Here is a 20,721-nt window from a genome sequence, read left to right as displayed (position 1 = left end):
TATCCTGGATGAAGAGTATAATTCTTTAGGGGCTGAATAGCCTTTCTTTTTTTATCCCCTTCAGGCCCAGTAGGGAGACCAGTTCATCTCTGCTTTTGTAGTTGGTCCAATTGCTAAACTCTGAATTCTACCTAGGAAGATCTTTATATTTAAATGTCCTGGGGTCATGGGGCACCTGGCTGGCTCAGTCAGAAGAACATTCGACTCTTGATCTCTGTGTTGTGAGTTCAAGCCCCACATGGGGTGTAGAGATCACTAAAAGAAATAAGTAAATAAATAAAATAAAAATAAATGTCTTGAGGTCAAACACCTTTGCTACTTGTCATTCTACATACTCTGTGAAGTTGAATGGTCTGACTGGCTCTGCTACACCAGAAGAAATATTTAATTGATTGCTCTGATAATGAGTCCTGAACATACTTCATCTTTGGGATCTCTTATCTCTGCACTTAGGATTTCTCTCTCCAAAGGAAGGAATAGTTCATACCTCTGCAATTAAATTTTTTTTTAAAATTTAAATTTCTGATTCAATTTCATGTTTTCAGTCTTTGGATCATCTCACCACTTCTTGTTTCAGGTTTATATTATATTCTTTTCTAAGGGCATATGCTGAAAATGATGCAGTAAACACATGTGCTTAGTTCTAGTAAATTAATGTTATATTTACTCAGGATGATGGCTAATGCCTTGTTAAGGGTTAAGACAGCTCATTAGAATCTATTTTTTAAATAATATATATTGTAGTACACATAGATTTGACCTCCTTTTTTCTCTTTAATCTGGAAATCTTTTAAATATAGTTTTCTTTACCTCTCTATTTTCCAACTAAAGTCTCAATCAAAGTTTTCTTTCTTTCTTAAGTCAGTGAATTTAAGTTGGGTGTTTTCAGAAAGCAATTGTCACTTCTACCAATATGCTTTCAAGAGAGTCTGAGTTTGGTTTTAAAGAGATTTAATGCAAGCCTCCAGTTTAACTTGGAGGACTGAGTCACCCTTGTAATGACATGTTTCTCTGAACCACCACAGGGCATCCTTTGCCACTCAATCTCTGCCTGGCATCAGGTGACTAAAGAGCCAGCAGGAGAACAAAAGAAAGGTAAAATATACTTTCTATCCTGTTGGGAAAAATTTAAGGACTATTTTTAGAAATATGCTCTCTTAGGGGAGTTAGAAGGAAACTTACTTTGTTCCTTGGAATACCCCAATTTCTTTTCTGGACTAACTTATTTACTTCTTATATACTTTACTTTTCAAAATGTGAGCTTGCTTTTATGAACCTAGCACTCTACAAAATATATCTGTCACTGATAGTTTAAGTTAAATTTCAGTTAGTTTTTTATTTGTTGTAAATTTATATTTGAAAATGATTCTTATTAAAGACTTATTTCTCTTCTACATGCACAATTTCTTTGAAAAGTAGCTTTTTGCAGTATGTTGGGTTATTATAACCTAATAACTTACCTTTTCATAATATCAGAATGTATTCCCTGAAGTAGATTAGAAAACTAACTGTAAATAAGCCACAGAAGAGACACTATTTTTAAAATATTTTTAATAACATAGCTGTGAGGAATTCCTCAAGCTAACTTTATATACCTAAATATTTTCTTTAGAACATAAGTGCATTTCTTGATTGGATAAAATCGATTTTATTTTTGCTCAATTTTTAATGAAGGATATTTTTAAAGATATGTTCCATAGTTATTATCATAACTACCATGATGGGCAATATTAGAAGACTGTTATTTAGAAAAGGAAATTCAGTTTTTAGGAAATATATGGCATTTAAAAGGGTTCAAAAAATGGATTTTTTTTTTTTTTTGGTTACACAAATGGGTTTTAAGTTTTGTTTTCAAATACTAATAATGGGATGAATACTTAGAGATGACAATCAACAGCACTTCAAATAAGAAAATCTCTCAGTAATTGGGAAGAAGATATATACATAGATAAGTAGATTTAGATTTCCAGAAAAGAAAGAACAAATGCCAAAATGATAAAAGAAGATAAATCTTAAACCATTTGATCCAGAGACAGGAAATCTTAAAGTCAAGAAATCTCCTAATGATGGGGAAAAAAAGTTGTCTACTTCAGTGGCTACATATATCAAAGGTAAGGTGAAAGATTTGAAAAATTATGAGTTGAATAAGGTAATGTAGGCAATAAAATTGGTGTCTCTAAAACCTTTGCCAGTTCCTGAATAATTAACTTAAGTCTAGAACCATTGTTAATTGAGGTACTTATCTTACAGGTAGCTACTCACATTGTAGTGATAGCTAAGAAAGTTTAGTTACATGATTTATTTCAGCCTTGTTTGTAAATTCAGTTTGATGACGGAGGAAAGATATCTTGCTGAAGTATTCACAGATTCTTAACATTTAAGTGGAGTCCCAAGCAAAGAATTGAAATGGTGTTAAATGGAGAAAGTTAAGAAAAACTAGAAAATAAGTTATAAAAAATTCATGTGCAAAGATTCAGGTTTCATATTCTTTATGATTTTTTTTGAGAATTATAATGTATACCATATTGTCTTAGCAATAAGCTTCTTTGTTGGAAAAATCTTTATCAAGTTCAGTAGAGTTATATTTATACTTACATCATCATCTATAATTACTTGTTTGTTGAAATATTAGTGTCCTTGGTTTTAGCACATTCCTTGACTTTTTCTATGTATAATAGAAGTGTAAATGCTGTGAATTTCTAACAGGAACAGTTTCCAGTTGTCTTTTTGACAGAACAAAGCCTTTCACCTGAGCACCGGTCTAGTGTTCATTATAGGTCCAAATGAATGAATTCCATTTTCCCTCTTATCAAGTATATTTGAAAAATCCTACTCTTCAAGGAGCACTATATCTTAGACATATTCTACTGGATGGCTCCAGAATTGGCTCTTATTCTAGGCTGGCACTGCTCTGCCTCCGTCATAGGCATTCCAGAACAACCTTGCTGCATCCTTAGTCTAACCCAGAACCTGCAAGTGGAACATTTCTGCAGTTCCCCATTCATAGGAGACCCTCTCAAGGTTACATTTGGAAATTAAAATCTATTTCCTAATATTTTCAAGGTATATGGTTTGCATAATTAGATTGCATGCAATTATGGCCTTGAGTAAATAGCCTTATTTTTTAAAAATTAAAGTCTGTGTATGAAAAAGTACTTATGCCATATTTATTGTTAACTTGCATGACTGCGAAACTCAGTTAACTTTTTGTTATTGTTTGCTATTGTTTTGTTATTGAAAGTTATTGTTAACTTTCATGACTGCAGAAACTCAGCTTTCTTTATTAATCTCCAAATGTAACAGAGTTCTCATCTCTTATGAATGGGCAACCAAAGTAGAGAACACGTTCTCTAATGATCTGTTTAAAATATATGCAAATTGTTGATTAGTTATATACTATCTTTGGTGTTTCAACAGTTTATAATTATTTTATTAAGAAACAAAGCATAATCCACTTGGTTGCACAACAATACGTATTATTTATTATTCAAACTTGATGGAAATTAGCCTAACTGGCAGGGTCAGTTGCAATCAAGAGCGCATCATTCATCCAGCAGGTGTACCTGGAGTGAAAGCCCTAGCCTTAGAAGGAGCTATGAGATAGCTCTGTAGCTCCTTATACAAGATCCAAACCTAAAGAGTGAAAAAAATACAGGTGAACATGACTTCACCGGCTCTTATTTTTATTATATGCCACAATCTTTTCAGATAACTTAATTTTGATGAGCTTGACAGTTTATCATAAAGTTTAGCAACAGTTGATGGAGATATTTCAGGTAGGAAACATTAGTTGCAATGCCAAAGGGCACTGCAAACTCAGGTGTAATTCAGTTGAATACCAGAAGATTAGACCATAGTGATGATATGTCCGAGAGCAATCCAATTCAGAGAGATAGGCATATTGAATAGAAAATCTGTCCTGTGTGAAAATGCCAGCAAGAGGGCTAGAGTTGCAGCGAGGCATGGGGAAGGGTGATGGGCAATATTCTATCCCATATTCATACATTTTAAAGATTAAAATGAAATTTTAATTTTCAACAGCCAAGACTTCAGCTCATTGGCAGAGAATAGACATCTATATTGTGTTTGGATTTATAAAATGCTATCATTACTTATCATCACTACTCCCCCCAAAAGACAGTATTGTGACACACAGGAAAGGCTATTAGAAACAATAAAAATTAAAATTAAATAGGTAAGACCATGAAACTTTTTCTAGTGTGTTGGATGGTAACTAGCCCTGGAGTCTAAGTTTTTATCTTTCTTTTTTTTTTTTTTTAAAGATTTTATTTATTTATTCATGAGAGATAGAGAGAGAGAGAGCGAGAGAGAGAGAGGCAGAGACACAGGCAGAGGGAGAAGCAGGCTCCATGCAGGGAGCCCAATGCGGTACTCGATCCCAGGACTCCAAGATAAGGCCCTGGGCTGAAGGCAGCGCTAAACCTCTGAGCCACCCATGCTGCCCATGGAGTCTAAGATTTTAAACTCTGCTACATACTGGCTTCTGTTATATTACACTGAAATTTCCTTATTTTGTCTTGTAAAATAACACAAAAGGATAGCTGAGCAGAATTTTTTAAAAGCAGTAAGAGTTGAGAAAGGATTTATTACAGGAAAGTGTGAGGAAGAATAAAAAGAAATAAAAAATAATGCCGTGAACATCTGAAGAATTAAAAAACTGTCAGAATTTAAGCTTTGTCAAAAAAGTCTAATTGGATAAAATATAATGGAATTGAAGTGCTTAGGAAAATTCAAGGAAAAATGATCTGAAGTTGAATAGGTAAAATGCAGCTACCTGAGTTTTAATTTAAAATTATGCTAGATAAATAATTGAAACTAATACATAGTCAAGGAAGTAAGGAGAACCAAAGCATCTTTTTCATATTCAATTTCTCCAGGCACTTTTATTGTTCTAACTAGAATTTTGCATTGTTTACAATCAGACAAGGCCTATTACTCTACAGCATATTTTTCTACTTGTAATAAGTAACAAACTCATGTTGTGTACCACATTTTGTGGTGCGTAATAATACTAATCATTTTCTTCAAGCCTATCTTCTGTGTTTCTACTGAGCATCTCCTAAACCATTAACCCCATTAGTTTTTCATTACTATAGATAATTAACCAAACTGTAATTAGCCACATGTCAGAATAGAGTGGTAACTTAAAACTGGATGATGGTATTCACTTCCACTACAAAAAAAAAAAAAAAAAAAAAAAAAAAAAGGAGGAGGGGGCTTTCTTATTTCCTGAAAAGGGCATTTCTTGCCAGATTTCAGCAGATCATAGCATTTTCTCAAATAACTTTATAAAGAAATAATCTTTGTAATAAAAGCCAACTCAGATGTTACCTTTTTAGGAAGGCAAGCCTGATTCCTTAAAGTCAGAATCAATTTGTATCTTCCTTTTTTGTTTGTTTCAAGAGAACTTTACTAGTTTTTTAATTCAAACAATGGTTTTGAATAACTGGTACATTAACATAGGACAAAATCCCAACAGAAGTTGCCGCTCAAAGAAATTTCACCTACTCTTTCCCTCTACCACCAGCTATCCTTCCTAGAGGCAAGCAACATAATTCTTGAGTGTGCCTCCAGATGCATTCCTTAGTACTCAAATTACATGCATATGCATGCACAAATAAATATAAACACATTCCTTTCTCAGAAAAATAATGGCGGCATTCTATACACATCTCGCTTTTTAAAAATGTTAAATATGTGTACGGATATGTATATAAAACAAAATATACCTTAAAGAATAATTATGGTATCATGAATATCCATATCAATATGTAGAAGCAACTTCATCTTTTGCTATAATTGCATAGTATTCCATTATGTGGAAATCCACAGTTTAACCACTTCCTTAATAATGGCCATCTGTTCTCAACTTAATAATTATAGGCAATGCTACTATGAATAACATAGAAGCAGAATTTCTAAGTAAAAAGTTTTATGCATTTGTAATTCAGACAGAAATTTCCAGTTATCTGTTTCCATCGGGAATACATCATAGTTCTTTACTCTTTCCTCATTACAAACAGTTTGGAGTCTATGCCTGCATATTTCACCTTGCTCAGATTTTTACCTGGCTGAAATATGTATGCCGTACAGAGAGATGGGTGCCAGCTGGAAAGCCAGGCCAACCCTAATTTCCCCCAAGGTATTGCTGTCAGGACTCAGAATATGAAATTACGCCATTAAATTAAATCAAAATTTTGTGATCTGGCTACAACCTCTGGCCTCTCGTGTGCCTGTCCTTCCACTCCAGCCCTGTACCCTGACATTCCCATCTAGTATCTGGAGAACGCAGATCAAACTCTCCTGTGTAAATATGGCTCAGGTCCTCAGGCCTGAGGTTGGGCCTCCGCTCCCAGTTCCTGTGTACCCTGCCTGGTCTGCCACCCAGCTCTTCCAGTCAGTGGCTTGGCTCATATCTTGGGAGGAAGGAGGTGTTTTCAAATATCATCTTGACTATGGACACAGAAAGGACTTAAGTTAACATTTCACAAACCATTAGATTGCTTTACAGTTCAAAAACTTTAATTAGAAAGCTGAAGATTCAAATCAACCTAATGTTATTTTAAGGAGCTTAGTTAAAAACAGGTTGACAGAGAGAACATTTTATTCAAAATGTGGTCCTAAGACTTTGTGTGCTTTTCCAAGAAAGCTGTTGATCTTGGCTGCAAGAAATTTCAAGTCCTAAAGGAAAGTAATAACTTTTTGACAAAGACTAAGTATATACTCTTGCATAAGGACAATTACATTCTCTTTCAGATCACATTTCTCAAAACAGAAATTGTTCTTGCTTCATAAAAAATATGGCCTTCCCCCCCGAAGGGTGAATTTTCCATTAGCACGAGTGACACTGAAATAGTCGTTTTTATGTACTTAACAGAATTTAAGCTTATATTTTAGGAAGACTGGCAGGGAAGCAGTTTCATACAATCAAGATAATCCAGGAGTTTTAAAATTTGTTCTGATGGAGGGATATCGTGCTCTTTGATAAAGGCATGAAATAGAGTTGTAATAAAATGAGTACATAATGATGAATTTGGGGACTTAAAGAGACATTATCACATAGTGGATTCTATTATAAACCAAGTTTATAAGATATTGGCACCAAGTTTTTAAGATAAATGTATGGGGAAAACTTAAGTGAGAAACTTCTATCCATTACAGTATATTTTTTTCTTCTGCTGGAACATCCAGCTTTCACAGTATTGATATTTCACAATACTGATGAGAGAAGAACTTAATCATTAGGAGAAGACACTGATTGACAATCTAAGTCAATTGACAATGACTAAGGCAGTAACATCCTTTAAAGGAAAGAATAGATGCCTATTATTGGTTTTGCTTTAATGAGATTTTATTAGAAAGCAGGTCAGCAATTAGCTCTACAGAGCTGAGGGTACAGCTTTGAACTAAGTGGTTCTGCTGTATCTTCCATTCTTTTTTTTTTTTTTTTTTAAGATTTATTTATTTATTCATGAGAGACACAGAGAGAGAGAGGCAGAGACACAGGCAGAGGGAGAAGCAGGTTCCTCACAGGAAGCCTGATGTGGGACTCGATCCTGGATTCTGGGATCATGACCTGAGCCCAACCGCTGAGCCACCCCGGCGTCCCTATATCTTCCATTCTGATAAATATTTATGCATATATTTGTATTACTAGCAACAAAATTTCACTTTGGTCAAACCTTTCCTGAAAGGCTTGGAAATAAAACACTGCATTTTTAAATTTCTCCCCAAAATGGGGTTCACTGGGATCCCCGCTTAGGGATCATGACCTTCAGGATACTCTTTTAAATCTTACTGATTGGGGGGGGATCCCTGGGTGACCCAGCGGTTTGGCGCCTGCCTTTGGCCCAGGGCGCGATCCTGGAGTCTCAGGATTGAGTCCCGTGTCAGGCTCCCAGTGTGGGGCCTGCTTCTCCCTCTGCCTGTGTCTCTGCCTCTCTCTCTCTCTCTGAATAAATTTAAAAAATAAATAAATAAATCTTACTGATTTAGGGGCAGACACTTGGCATCTTAAAGTTTTGATAACAAAATCTCAATATCATGAAAAAAAGAAACAAGAGTTGTAGATCTGGAAAATTAATTCCTCCTACCAATACATTGAGATGGGTGTGGGTATGTATATGTTTAGAAGCCTTCCCAGAGTCTTCCATCTATTTAGAATTTAGAGTTGCAGTCAAAATTAAAACAAAACTAGCAGGATTAATTTATAGATTTATAATATTATTATATTTCTCTTCTGGTGATTGATACAAATACTGTAAAATTCTGAATATCTGGGTTGCAGCACTCTCATCTCTATCCTGGATTATTGCAAGAGCCTCCTGTTGGGCTTCCTGCTGCTTCTCTTTTGTGCTCTTTCCCTTCTGGGCTTGCCTAACACAGCAGCCAGAGGAATCCAGTTAAACCCAATTCAGACCAGGTCATTCTTCTCTCAAAACCTTCTAATTCTTTCCCATCTCACTTAGAAGGAAAGCCAGAGTCCCAGCAAAGCTCTACAAGACCCTCACACTTACTTCTCTCTTTTACCTGGCCACCAGTTTCTTTGAAGTTCTACAAACATGGCAGGCATCCTCCTGCCTCAGGGCCTTTGCACCTACGTGCCTCCCATGCTTTCTCAGACATCCTTCAGGCTTACTTCTTTTCTCTTGTAGATCAGTGAGGCCTTCCCATCTACAATGAATCCCTGCTTTTTTTTTTTTCCATTACAACCTTCCAATGTACTATACATTTTATGTACTCATCATGTTTATCATTCGTCTCCCCTGAAAAGGTTTAAACCTTAGAGGGCAGGGTTTTTTGTTTGCTTTGTTCACTATTGTATTCCTAGTACTTACCGTGGGAAACCTGGTATATAGGTGCTCAATAAATATTTCTTGAACACTAACTACTGCCTTCACACAGGTGTCAATGCCCCGAAGACTACCTGGACCACACCTACAGTTGAATGAGTTGGGTTTATTACATGTTACAGCAAGGGAAAATGCGCAGCATGAGGAACTGTGAGGTCTCTCAGTAAGAGGGTATCAGCAAGAGCCTGGGAATAGAACTTCAGTTTTAGTTGGGTCATCTGGCAGAGGGTCTAAGAAAATGGATGTTTGGTCCATTGGATGCTGTCAAAAAGCCGGAGCATATCTATAATTGGGTAAAGAACAGCAGTTGTTCATTCAGCAAGAGAGAGGGATGTTCGATATCATATGGGGGGCACGCTGACCTTGTTTTATAATTTTTTTTAAATTTTTATTTATTTATGATAGAGAGAGAGAGAGAGAGAGGCAGAGACACAGGCAGAGGGAGAAGCAGGCTCCATGCACCGGGAGCCCGACGTGGGACTCGATCCCGGGTCTCCAGGATCGCGCCCTGGGCCAAAGGCAGGCGCCAAACCGCTGCGCCACCCAGGGATCCCCTGACCTTGTTTTTATCTGTGCTTGGGCAAAATGAAAACGTGGCCTTGCTTTGTTTCATTTTGTCACAGCCTGAGATCAAACTTGTTTGAGGTTGGTATTCTGTGAAATTGTTAGTCTGACAGGAGAATAACACGGCATGGCTCTAAGTGCCTCCAGCTTCTGAAATCTGGATGTTGCTTTTGTTTTTCCCCCTTAAATGTATCACAAGCAGCTACACACTTGTGGGGAAGGAGTGACTGGAGAAATAGGTGTAAGGAGAGGATAGAAACTTCTCTGTTCTCTGCAGACTCTTGTATGTCCACATGTCGGGCCTGTCTCACAGGGGACCCCCCTTTTTCACCATCCTCCACGTCGGAATGGGGTGAGGACTGAGGCCTGCTCAATGTAAGGCAGTCCCCCCTTTTCTGTTATCTTTGTCACATTCCCCACTAGTGGGCTAAACAAGTCAGAGCAGTTTCAGCTAAGCCTTCCTCATGGTGGCTCTTCTTTCTACTGCGGGAGGGGTTTGAGGAGAAAGCTACCTCCCTTTCCTCTCGGGTTTTCAGGATTGTGAGACTTTGCTGGGAGTCATTTGTTCAGGGGCTTTCAAAATACCTTCACAGAACTTTCCATGGTGAAGGAAGGGAACTAGTCCTTCATATATGTTCCCAGAACAAACCCTATTCCCACAAAGAGAAAACTAGGTGATAAAATCTAGGGGTGACGTCCAAGTGAAACTCCTCACTTATCCCCACCTCCGATATCTTGCCCCCAACGCTTCCTAAAATTCCACCAATTAGATTTGCTTAAAGAAGCAAACCTTCCCAGGATGATTGTAAGGAAGCAAAGAAGGGTGTTGCTACTGGTGACTCCTGGTTCAGTGTAACTGCGCAGACAAGAGACAGGTGGAGCTGGGCGGTGAGGATTTGAGTGGTTCACAGCGGTCCTGAGGCCAAGGGCACGTTCGGAAGGGCAGGCATGGGGAGGTTCCCTGATGCAGAAAGGAGGGTGGGAGAAGCAGCCAGCCAATGATTGCACAGTGCAGGCAGGGGACCCCAAAACTTGCTGACAGGTGCCGAGTGAAGGGATCTCCTCTCAGCGAGCTATGTTTAATTAGGTGAATGACAGAAGGTGCACCAGCACCCTGTCCTGCACGCGCAGGAAGCAGAAAGCTGAGACCAAACAGGTGACGCAGGCACTGAATTGCCCTTTTTCTTTTTTCTTTTTTTTTTTTTTTTTTTTGCTTGTATTTGTTGTGTAAAGCTGCACATTTTATTAGGAGTTCTAGGGACACCTGGGTGGCTCAGTGGTTTAGCACCGCCTTCAGCTCAGGTCGTGATCCTGGGGTCCTGGGATCGAGCCCGCATGGGGCTCCCTGCCAGCAGCTTGCTTCTTTCTCTGCCTGTGTCTCTGCCTTTCTCTCTGTGTCTCTCATGAATAAATAAATAAAATCTTAAACAAAAAAAAGGAGTTCTGCCTACCACCTGCCATGGAAAGTGCACCTCCCATCCATCCACCAGAATCTGGGGAATAAGGAGGAGAGAATCGCTTGGTAACTTTGTAATGAATGGGCGAGGATTTCTGAGGCAGTAATGAGGGGGTTGACCAAAGGGAAAACAGTAATCAGTGGAAAGCAATGTTTTGAATAAAACTCAAAGCAGAAAGTGTTCTGATAGGTTAGATTTTTATATATACATATATAGCCTTCTCTAACATAAAGTGAATTTTAACTTTAGCGAAAGCTTTTTCTCCCCTATTGATGAACACATGTGCAGATAAATCCATTTTTCTTATCTTGAGGCAGACTATAAAAAAAAATCAAAGATAAGGAACACTTTTAAGGACCATGATTCTTATCGTATTCATAAAATTATATTCCCTTTAAAATACCATTCTCCTGGGGCGCGTGGGTGGTGAAGCTGGTTAAACATCTGCCTTCTGCTCAGGTAGTGATCCCGGGGTCCTGGGATCACCCGGCATCAGGCTCCCTGCTCAGTGGGGAGCCTACTTCTCCCTCTCCCTCTGTGCATCCCCCTGCTTGTGTTCTCTCTCTCTCTGTGTCAAATAAATAAAATCTTTTAAAAAGAAAATACCATTCTTTTCAAATCATAATTTATACCTTCAGTATAACATATATGTTGATAAGCGAGGTAATCTTACCCATCTTTGTGCTATGGAGGAATACAGACATTTATTCAATTTATGGATGAAGAAAATATCTACCTCCATAGCACTTGAAAACTGATATTTTTGTATCTATCCATTTACTTAGTACTCCTTAAATGTCTTTGAATAAAGCTTTTCATATTATTTTAGTAATTGGTCTGTTCAGATTTTCTAGTTTTCATAAATTATTTTATTTATTTATTTTTTCGTAAAGTATTTTAAATTTTGGTTTTACCTCCGTGTTCTAGACCTAAAAAATGTTATACAGTTTAGCTGGTGACATCTAGTGGTGAAAAATGTTGATTACATACAACATGCAGTGCTTGCAGCTTTGCTGATACTCAAAAGCCACAGATTCCATGGAAAAAAAACCTATGTCAGTCGAAGTTTCTAGTTGTAACCAATCAAAACAAAATCTCACTGATTTGAGCCAAAAAGTGCTGTCCCAGGAGGACAATGTTGCCACTTAACACCAACACCATGGATATGTGGTTCTGGATGCCCCAACAGGAGCTGCCACTCCTGGACATGGGAATTTCTGGCACCACCACCTTTCAGGTTCTTTGGTTCTTAAGATGTCAATTCAAAGTCTAGGGTAGGAAGAAAGGCACACACACACACACACACACACACACACACACACACACACAAGGTCTAGAGTAGGATGGATCTTGGCCACTAACACATATGGGTACCCTAGCTGCAAGGGAGCCTATGTAAGCATCTGGACGTTTGCGCTTACTTAATGAAACAATAAAAAGTTATTATAAGATTAAATGAGATGACTATTTGGTAAAGTATTTAATCTTGGTGCCCAGAATTTGATGAGTTTTCCAGAATGATAGTTGATATAATTCTACATTTTTATTCAATCGTGAGCTTTTTTTGAGGGTAAGGACCACATCTTGTTCATTTTATATTCTGGACATAGGGCATGAAGTTCTGTGAGTGTTTTTCTTTTTTTTTTTTTTTTAGATTTTTAAAATTTATTCATGAGAGACACAGAGAGACAGAGAACATAGACAGAGGGAGAAGCTGGGAGCCTGATATGGGACTCGATTCCAGAAACCCAGGATCACTACCTGAGCTGAAGGCATACGCTCAATCACTGAGCCACCCAGGCATCCCAGTTCCATGAATATTTATTAAATTGCACTGCTTGCCTCTGAATAGAAGCAAGCTTCTATTCTACCCTTGCTTCTATATCTCAATTTATGTATAGTCCTCTTTCAAACCTTTAAAGAAAAAGCACTTTAAAATAGAAATATATACCAATAATAATAATATCCATCCAGTATTTGAAATTTTTTCCTCCAAATTATCACTAATAGAAAATTACATCTCCCTACAGGTCTTCCACAGTACATTAATGCAGAAGATAAGATTTTATCTTATGAAAGTATTATCTGATGGACAATTAAGGCTTTGTGTTGTTCAACCAATACATCTCACATCATGGCTGCTCATATTCTTCATTCTGAAGTCTATCTCCTCTCTAAAACCTGCCCGGCTTCCAATTTATCAAAGGAAACCTTTTATAGCTGCTTGGAATGCCCCAACGGATCAGTGTTTGATAAAATACAATATAGGATTAAATTTGAAAATGTTTCAGGTTATTGGAAGCCCACTGGCCAAGGCCAGGGGGCAAAATATCACTATATTTTATGTCAACAGATTGGGATACTATCCATGGTATACATCACAGGGGGTTCCCATTAATGGGGGTCTCCCCCAGAACATAAGTTTGCAAGTGCATCTAGAAAAAGCTGACCAAGATATTAATTATTACATCCCTGCTGAAGATTTCAATGGACTGGCTGTTATAGACTGGGAATACTGGCGACCTCAGTGGGCCCGTAACTGGAACACAAAAGATGTCTACAGACAGAAGTCAAGAAAGCTGATTTCTGACATGCAAGAGAATGTATCAGCTACTGATATTGAATATTTAGCCAAAGCAACCTTTGAAGAAAGTGCAAAAGCTTTCATGAAGGAAACCATCGAATTGGGAATTAAGAGTAGACCAAAGGGCCTCTGGGGTTATTATTTATATCCTGATTGCCACAATTATAATGTTTATGCCCCAAATTATACTGGGTCATGCCCAGAAGAGGAAGTTTTGAGAAACAATGAGCTCTCTTGGCTCTGGAATAGTAGTGCTGCTTTATATCCTTCTATTGGTGTCAGAAAATCTCTTGAAGACAATGAAAACATTTTGCGCTTCTCGCGATTTCGAGTGCATGAATCCCTGAGGATCTCCACCATGACATCCCATGATTATGCTCTGCCTATATTTGTCTACACAAGGCTAGGCTACAGAAATGAGCCCTTATTTTTTCTTTCTAAGGTAAGACATCCCTTGCAAAGATGGGGAGATTTCCATCCTGTTCTTAAAAGAGACTTTTTTTTTTCTTCAAAAATTTATTTTATCTATCTATTTATCTATTTATTTGAGAGACAGAGAGCACAAGCAGGGAGAGGGGCAGAAGGAGAGGGAGAAGCAGACTCCTGCTGAGCAGGGAACCCCATACAGGGTTGATTGCAGAACCCTGATGTCATGACCTTAGCCAGAGGCTGATGCTTAGCCTACTGAGCCACCAAGATACCCCTAAAACAGACATTTCTTTGTTAATTCTCTTCTTTGAAGAATTCCCAATTATGCTCTTTCCTAAGAGCGTAATTGTTCCTTTAACTACCATCCACTTAGACTCTTTATTTATGCCAACTGAATCTTAATTATTTATCATTCTTTTAAGGAACATGGTATGGAAGGAAGGTTAGAAGGCAATAAGAACAACTCCTCCCCACTTTCCTCCCCAATTGATGGTGCTCCCTCATGATTGGCCTTTATTGGGAGCAGGTTGTGGTGGACCAGCTGGAAAGTCAGAGAGGGGATTTTAAAATGGAGTAGTTTGCTCACACATGTGAAAGTGTAATTGGAAGTGTTCTTGCTTCTGGCCTCACCATCTAATATCAAGAGGAAAATATTTTCTTTTTAATGTTTTTAATGTTTTAATGTTATTAATGTTATTTAATACCGGTTTTGATAAAAGGTACAAGAGAGGCACAACAATGTGAACACATGTAACACTACTGAACTATACACTTAGAAATGGTGAAGGTAGTAAATTTTATGTCTTTTTACCACAATTAAATAGTTCTTAAAAATTAAAAAAAATTTTTTTTTAAAGGCATAGGGGCATTACAAATCTGCAAAAAGTAGGTGGATCTATAGATTTAGCCATCTGGTTTATTCTTGACTCTATGACCATAGCTAATGGAAAGTGGGTAAGAATGGTGCAAGTTTTTAAATTCAATCATAAATTCATCACCAGTCCATGATTTTGCAATCCTAGGTTAAAACTTACAAATACAAGTTTTAGTCTATTTATTTTACTATTGTATCCAAAGACCTCCCATAAACCACAAGCGTAACTTTTAAAATAGATGAACTTTTGGCCCAATTATCTCTCCCTTCTTCTCCCCTTGCTACTCTACTCACTCAGATGGAAACTTCTAGAAATAAAAACTTAGGGATCCCTGGGTGGCGCAGCGGTTTGGCGCCTGCCTTTGGCCCAGGGCGCGATCCTGGAGACCCGGGATCGAATCCCACGTCAGGCTCCCGGTGCATGGAGCCTGCTTCTTCTCCCTCTGCCTATGTCTCTGCCTCTCTCTCTCTCTCTCTCTCTCTGTATGACTATCATAAATCAATAAAAAAAATAGAAATAAAAACTTAAAAGCAGATGACACTCTAGTGGTTAGACTTGGATAATTATGTGTAAACTTACTATGTTAAGAAGAGTTGAGACTTGTTCAGGCTTTCACATGGATGGTATAGTGGTATTTTAAGATATTATTGGATACTATGGGCTTATCACATTTCTTCCTTCTCCACCATTACAAGTTTCAACTCATCAGTGTGTCTTAAAATATAAAGATGTTCTGACTGTGAGGCACCCAAGGGAGAAGGCTCAGGAAACATCCAGATGAGGATGTTAGTATGACCAGTAGGTATCTATGGAGCATATAGGGAGTACAGCTTAATCCTCAGAGGAAGAAAAGGCACAGATGTATCGGGATTTGGTAAATGCTAAGCCTTGGACACCATTGATGAGGTCAGTAAGAAAAAAAGTCTTTATTGTGAACTGATATTTGTACTTCCAGAAAAGTCAGCAACAAATGATTAATAATGATAGGAAATCAATACTACCCAGGAGGTTTAAAAAGTTCTCTAGAACTGCTTGACCCTGGAACTGAAAGTTAAATACTACTTCCTTCTATGAAACTTCTTTACATTTTATATTTGGCTTAAACAAGTTTCTATCTTTGATGATAATACATTTACTTTTGAAAGAAATAAACTTTAAAGGATGAAGTGTTCATATTGAAAGATTAGACTACTGGTACATTGTGCACATTCTATAAACCTAGATAAGCTTCCTTGAGTAGCTATAACCTCAGAAATGTTTCTGTTCTAAGGAAATAAGGAACAAAGGTTAGGGTCTCATTAAGAAACAGCTCTCAGGCAGCCCTGGTGGCTTAGCCGTTTAGCGCCACCGTCAGCCCAGGGTGTGATCCTGCAGACCTGGGATCGAGTCCCGTGTCAGGCTCCCAGCATGGAGCCTGCTTCTCTCTCTGTATCTCTAATAAATAAAAAATATTAAAAAAAAAAAAAGAGAAGAAGAAGCAGCTCTCTTTGACAGGCCCAGGAATCATTCTGTAACATTCTGAAAACTTTCTGAATGGGAAGGTATTTCCAAATATTTCAAACCATCAGTTCAGCCACCATTTTACTATACCCTCTGTAAAAATATGCCCACAAAATTTTTGAAACCTGATATTCATTTACACCAAATCATAAATGACAAATAATGGCTTCCATTTCTAATCTTCCCCAAGATAGCTGCACTTTATTTTTAAGATATTTTTATTTTTAAGTAATCTCTATACCCAATGTGGGGCTCGAACTTAACAAACCTGAAATCAAGAGTCATATGTTTCACTGGCTGAGCCAGCCAGCACCCTGATATCTGCACTTTAGAGTAGTCGTGTATGTGTGTGTTTGCACAAGTATATACAAACACATATAGTTAGGATTACAAAAATGATTTAACAGTAAGTAGCAAATTTCCTCACCTATCCAGACCTCAGTACCTCAGTGTCTTAAGATATACAATGAGGCACTATTACCTGCCCTACCTACCTAGCTGTAATATTATGAAAATCAAATGAGAAAATTTGAGACGCTAAAAAAATATATGTAATATAGAGTTTCTGATTCAGCATGGTAAGAAGCCTGGACATTGCCACTCCATCCTAACAAGTGAAAAACTAAACAGACTGAAAAATCAAAGCTTCATAAAAAAAAGAAAAAAGAAAAATCAACTATTTTTAGATTCATGAGGACACAAGACAAATTCCTGCCCTCAAAATTTGAGAGGCAGACAGGTGAATACAGAGAATCACAACTTACTAGATCAGAAATCTCTGTGGGAACCACTGCCAGAGTAGGGAAATCTGAATTACAATTGATGAGTTGCTAGAGACTCAGTGAGGACAAGTCTGAGAAATAAAAACTCCAGGGGACTCAGTCATGGGTGGGTATGTACTTTTGTGAGTTTTCCCTCTAAAAGCTTATCAGGTGCTCACAATGAATATCAGAGAAAAATCTTCTTATGCATCTAGCAAGGGGCAGGAGAAAAAGAACTGTTTTGAATACTCAAGAACATTCTGTTCTTCTTAACAAGGTCTGCTCTCAGGAGAAACTATTTAACCAGAGCCAAACCTACTGGGGACTTAGCAGAGCCTAAGTGAAGGGGGCAGGGGGAGGGAAATAAATACTCAACTCCAGTTGGCTCTGGTCTCCCACTTGCAAGGGAAATGCCCTGCTCTAGCCCCATCTAGCCAGCCTATCTCACCTAAGAAGGGGCTAGACCAAATTAGAGCCTGCAGGGCCTTAACACTGTATTGCTTTGCCTCGTCCTGGGATCCAAATGACACAAACCCCCTCCGGGTCCCTGTGGAGGCAAAGTCCTCAGGGGAGTGTTGCAAACAGGGAAGAGAATTTAGCTAAGAGGAATGCAAGGTATTCTTCACATTCGGAGAAGAAAAATTTCTGGGTCATGTACGGATGGCTGGTTTGTGTGCATGTGGCCTTAGTTGACTTTGATTAAACAGCTTCTGTTGGCTATTTCTAGGCTGTCATCAAAATAATATCCTGTTTGGAAAAATTCAAGCTTTTCCTTAAAAATATTTAGTATGCTCTTCCATGTGAATATGGAGTATAACTTTGAGCCTTGGTTTGTTCAATATCTATTTTACTCTGAGAACTAAGGAATCATCCTATTATATTGAACTCAACCTCGAATCCTAATCCCTGGCATGCTGTTTTATAGCCAAATGAATAATGAACTCTATTGTCTTCAATCTAGCAAGATCTAATCAGTACTATTGGAGAAAGTGCTGCCTTGGGAGCTGCAGGCATTGTTATCTGGGGAGACATGAATTTAACTTCATCTGAGGTAAGGCAGTACCTTGAAGGTATAGTTAATATTATTTAAAGTATTTGCTCTTTTCTTTTATAGCTAACTCCAGTCGGAGCTCTCATGACTCCCACAATAAACCAGCTTTAGACTTCAAGTCCAAATCAGTGCCTAATACATAGAAGGAGCTCAATAGTATTATTAACTTTTGTTAAGATAGTAATCATATTACTGACATTTGTAGACTATTATGTGCTGGGATTGTGTGCTAATTGCTTTTTGTTTTGGATGTGCTCACTTACTGGTCATAATAACCCTAATGCGGTAGGGTTATTTATTTATAAATGAAACAAAAGAGGAAATCCAACTAGGGTAAATTAACTACAGTTTGACTGGAGCCCTTGCATTTAACTACTACATACAATGTGTCATATCCTATTTTGAGAAGAAGAAGAAGAAACATATGGTAACTTTTTAATCTCTGCATTGAATCTATTTTTTCTTTATGGAGAAGTTAGCTGAAAATTAATAGCATTTAAAATGAGACCTATATAGTTCTTTTCAAATTTCTCCCAGCTCAGATATTATTTACCCTAATAAGTCTTTCTAGTTTTCCCCAATCCACATTAGTCACAGCCTCTTCTGTATTTCCAGATGCTGTTTGTTTATATCTCTATAATACGATATGTTTGCCTGGAATTGTAATGCTCATATCCTCAACACTTTTTGTTAAATTGAATTTTTTGCAAGTTCATGATGATATGACATTATTCTTAGGATTGCACAGGCTCAATTTGTTGCTGTCAAGGTATCTGTCATGAAACTGTGACAATATAAGGTTAAAGTTTCCTCTGTCTAATATAAGAATTTGGTAGAAGTAGGGAGAATCAATTCCTGACCCTCTAGGTGTGACATTCCCTCCCCCAGCCCATGCGGCTCAAGAGAGGAGCTCCATCAGGAAGCTGAGTGCACAAACCAGGTGGCCTCTGTTTAGAACACATAATCGGAACCACAAAAAAATGACCCAGTCAGCCTTCCAGGCTTTCCTGTGTTTCAATTGTGTACAGATGTCCAGAATCCAGGGCAGTTGATATTTGAACATAATTAACAGGAAAATCTAGGAAGCTACAGGTTGCCACTTAACAATTAACTGGTAGAATATGAGAATTCAGGTTCCTACACAACCCTGAAAGGTGGCCAGAGGACAGCAACTCTGGCATGATTTCTAATTTGGGTTTGTTCTTTTTTTCACATTCCATTAATGTGGGGGGCCAGAAGGAGAAAAAAAGATGTAAATGGAAAGAAGGCAAGGTCATCATATGCTGACTCTGGGACCCATTGACAAGTTCAGTTGCTTAGCCCTAGTGTAACCTATTCTCCATCTCCTGCCTCTTGGACTTGCTTCCTTTCTTTTTTCTTTTTTCTTTTTCCCTTGGAAGGATTATATTTATTCATGAGAGAGAGGCAGAGACATAGGCAGAGGGAGAAGCAGACTCCCTGTGGGAAGCCTGATGTGGGACTCCATCCCAGGACTCTGGGGTCACACCCTGGGCTGAAGGCAGATGCTCAATAACTGAGCCACCCAGGTGCCTCCTTGCAGCTTTCCTGATCAGGTTCCCTGTGTTGCAGCATCTGAGCCTAAGAGATCAACAACAGGAGCCAAATGTTAGGTTTCACTCAGGTCCAAAGAACTGCCTCGTGGGCCCAAATGCTCTAATCCTATTAGTGCCAAAACCCACTAAAACCCATTTGTTTCTACATTTCTAGGGCAACTGTACAAAGGTGAAGCAGTATGTGAGTTCTGACTTAGGACACTACATAGTCAATGTGACCAGAGCGGCTGAGGTGTGCAGCATTCACCTGTGCAGGAGTAATGGGAGATGCATAAGGAAGGTATGGAAAGCTCCTGATTACCTGCACTTGAACCCTGCAAGTTACCACATAGAGGCCTCCAAGGATGGAGAATTTATTGTGAAAGGAAAAGCATCTGATATGGACCTGGAAGCGTTGGAGGAGAAGTTTTTCCTGTCACTGTTATCAGGGATACGAAGGAGCCGACTGTAGAGGAACAAAGACGGCTGACAGCTGCTCTGGGGTTTTCTCTTTTTCTAGCTCACTAATAACACTATGCCTGCTGGTTTTAGCAGGTTATCAGAGTATCCGGTCATGACATAATTGAATTTAAATGGAACTGTGTGCCCTGTAGAGTAGTCACTTAAAGAAAAGATGAAACTTAGGACCTTTTTTTTTTCTCTTATGAAATACATTGAAAAGGTAGCATAAGCAGACATTATGTATGTCACTTAACATAAACAAGAGCATATTGCTTTATTTGGCCCTGATTTGGCTAAGAAACCAGATCCAGGAATAAAATCAGTGCAGTCCTCTTCCTTACTGGAATGTTTAAGTTGTGTTCAAACTAGACCTGTATATTTTAGTCTTTATATGAACATATGTGTATGTACATCTACATATTAAATTATTGATTTCAAAGCCTGTGGGTGTTTTTGTTTGTTTGTTTTGCTTAGAAATGTATTAAGGACAGATTGCTAAGCAATTATCTGAATCAATGGAAGAAGTCACCTCAGGGTATGAACTGGTCACTCGATCTACTGAAAAGGACCAAATGCAAAGTTCCTTGTCCCAGCCTAAGGTTCACACTGGGC

General features: G+C 38.2%; 1 protein-coding gene across 1 annotated transcript; it reads left to right on the top strand.

Moving 5' to 3' along the window:
* Positions 1 to 384: 384 nt before the first annotated feature.
* Positions 385 to 20,551, top strand: HYAL4 (hyaluronidase 4). Its single transcript, XM_038556640.1, is given in 5 exon segments — positions 385 to 1,095; positions 12,925 to 13,920; positions 18,005 to 18,094; positions 19,823 to 20,071; positions 20,073 to 20,551. Coding segments are annotated over 4 exon segments (1,470 nt in total). The 5' UTR covers positions 385 to 1,095; positions 12,925 to 12,942; the 3' UTR covers positions 20,226 to 20,551.
* Positions 20,552 to 20,721: the final 170 nt, after the last annotated feature.

This window comes from Canis lupus, chromosome 14, assembly GCF_011100685.1.
Source record: "Canis lupus familiaris isolate Mischka breed German Shepherd chromosome 14, alternate assembly UU_Cfam_GSD_1.0, whole genome shotgun sequence".
NCBI classification, from domain to species: domain Eukaryota; kingdom Metazoa; phylum Chordata; class Mammalia; order Carnivora; family Canidae; genus Canis; species Canis lupus.
This window is presented reverse-complemented; position numbering and strand designations above follow the sequence as displayed.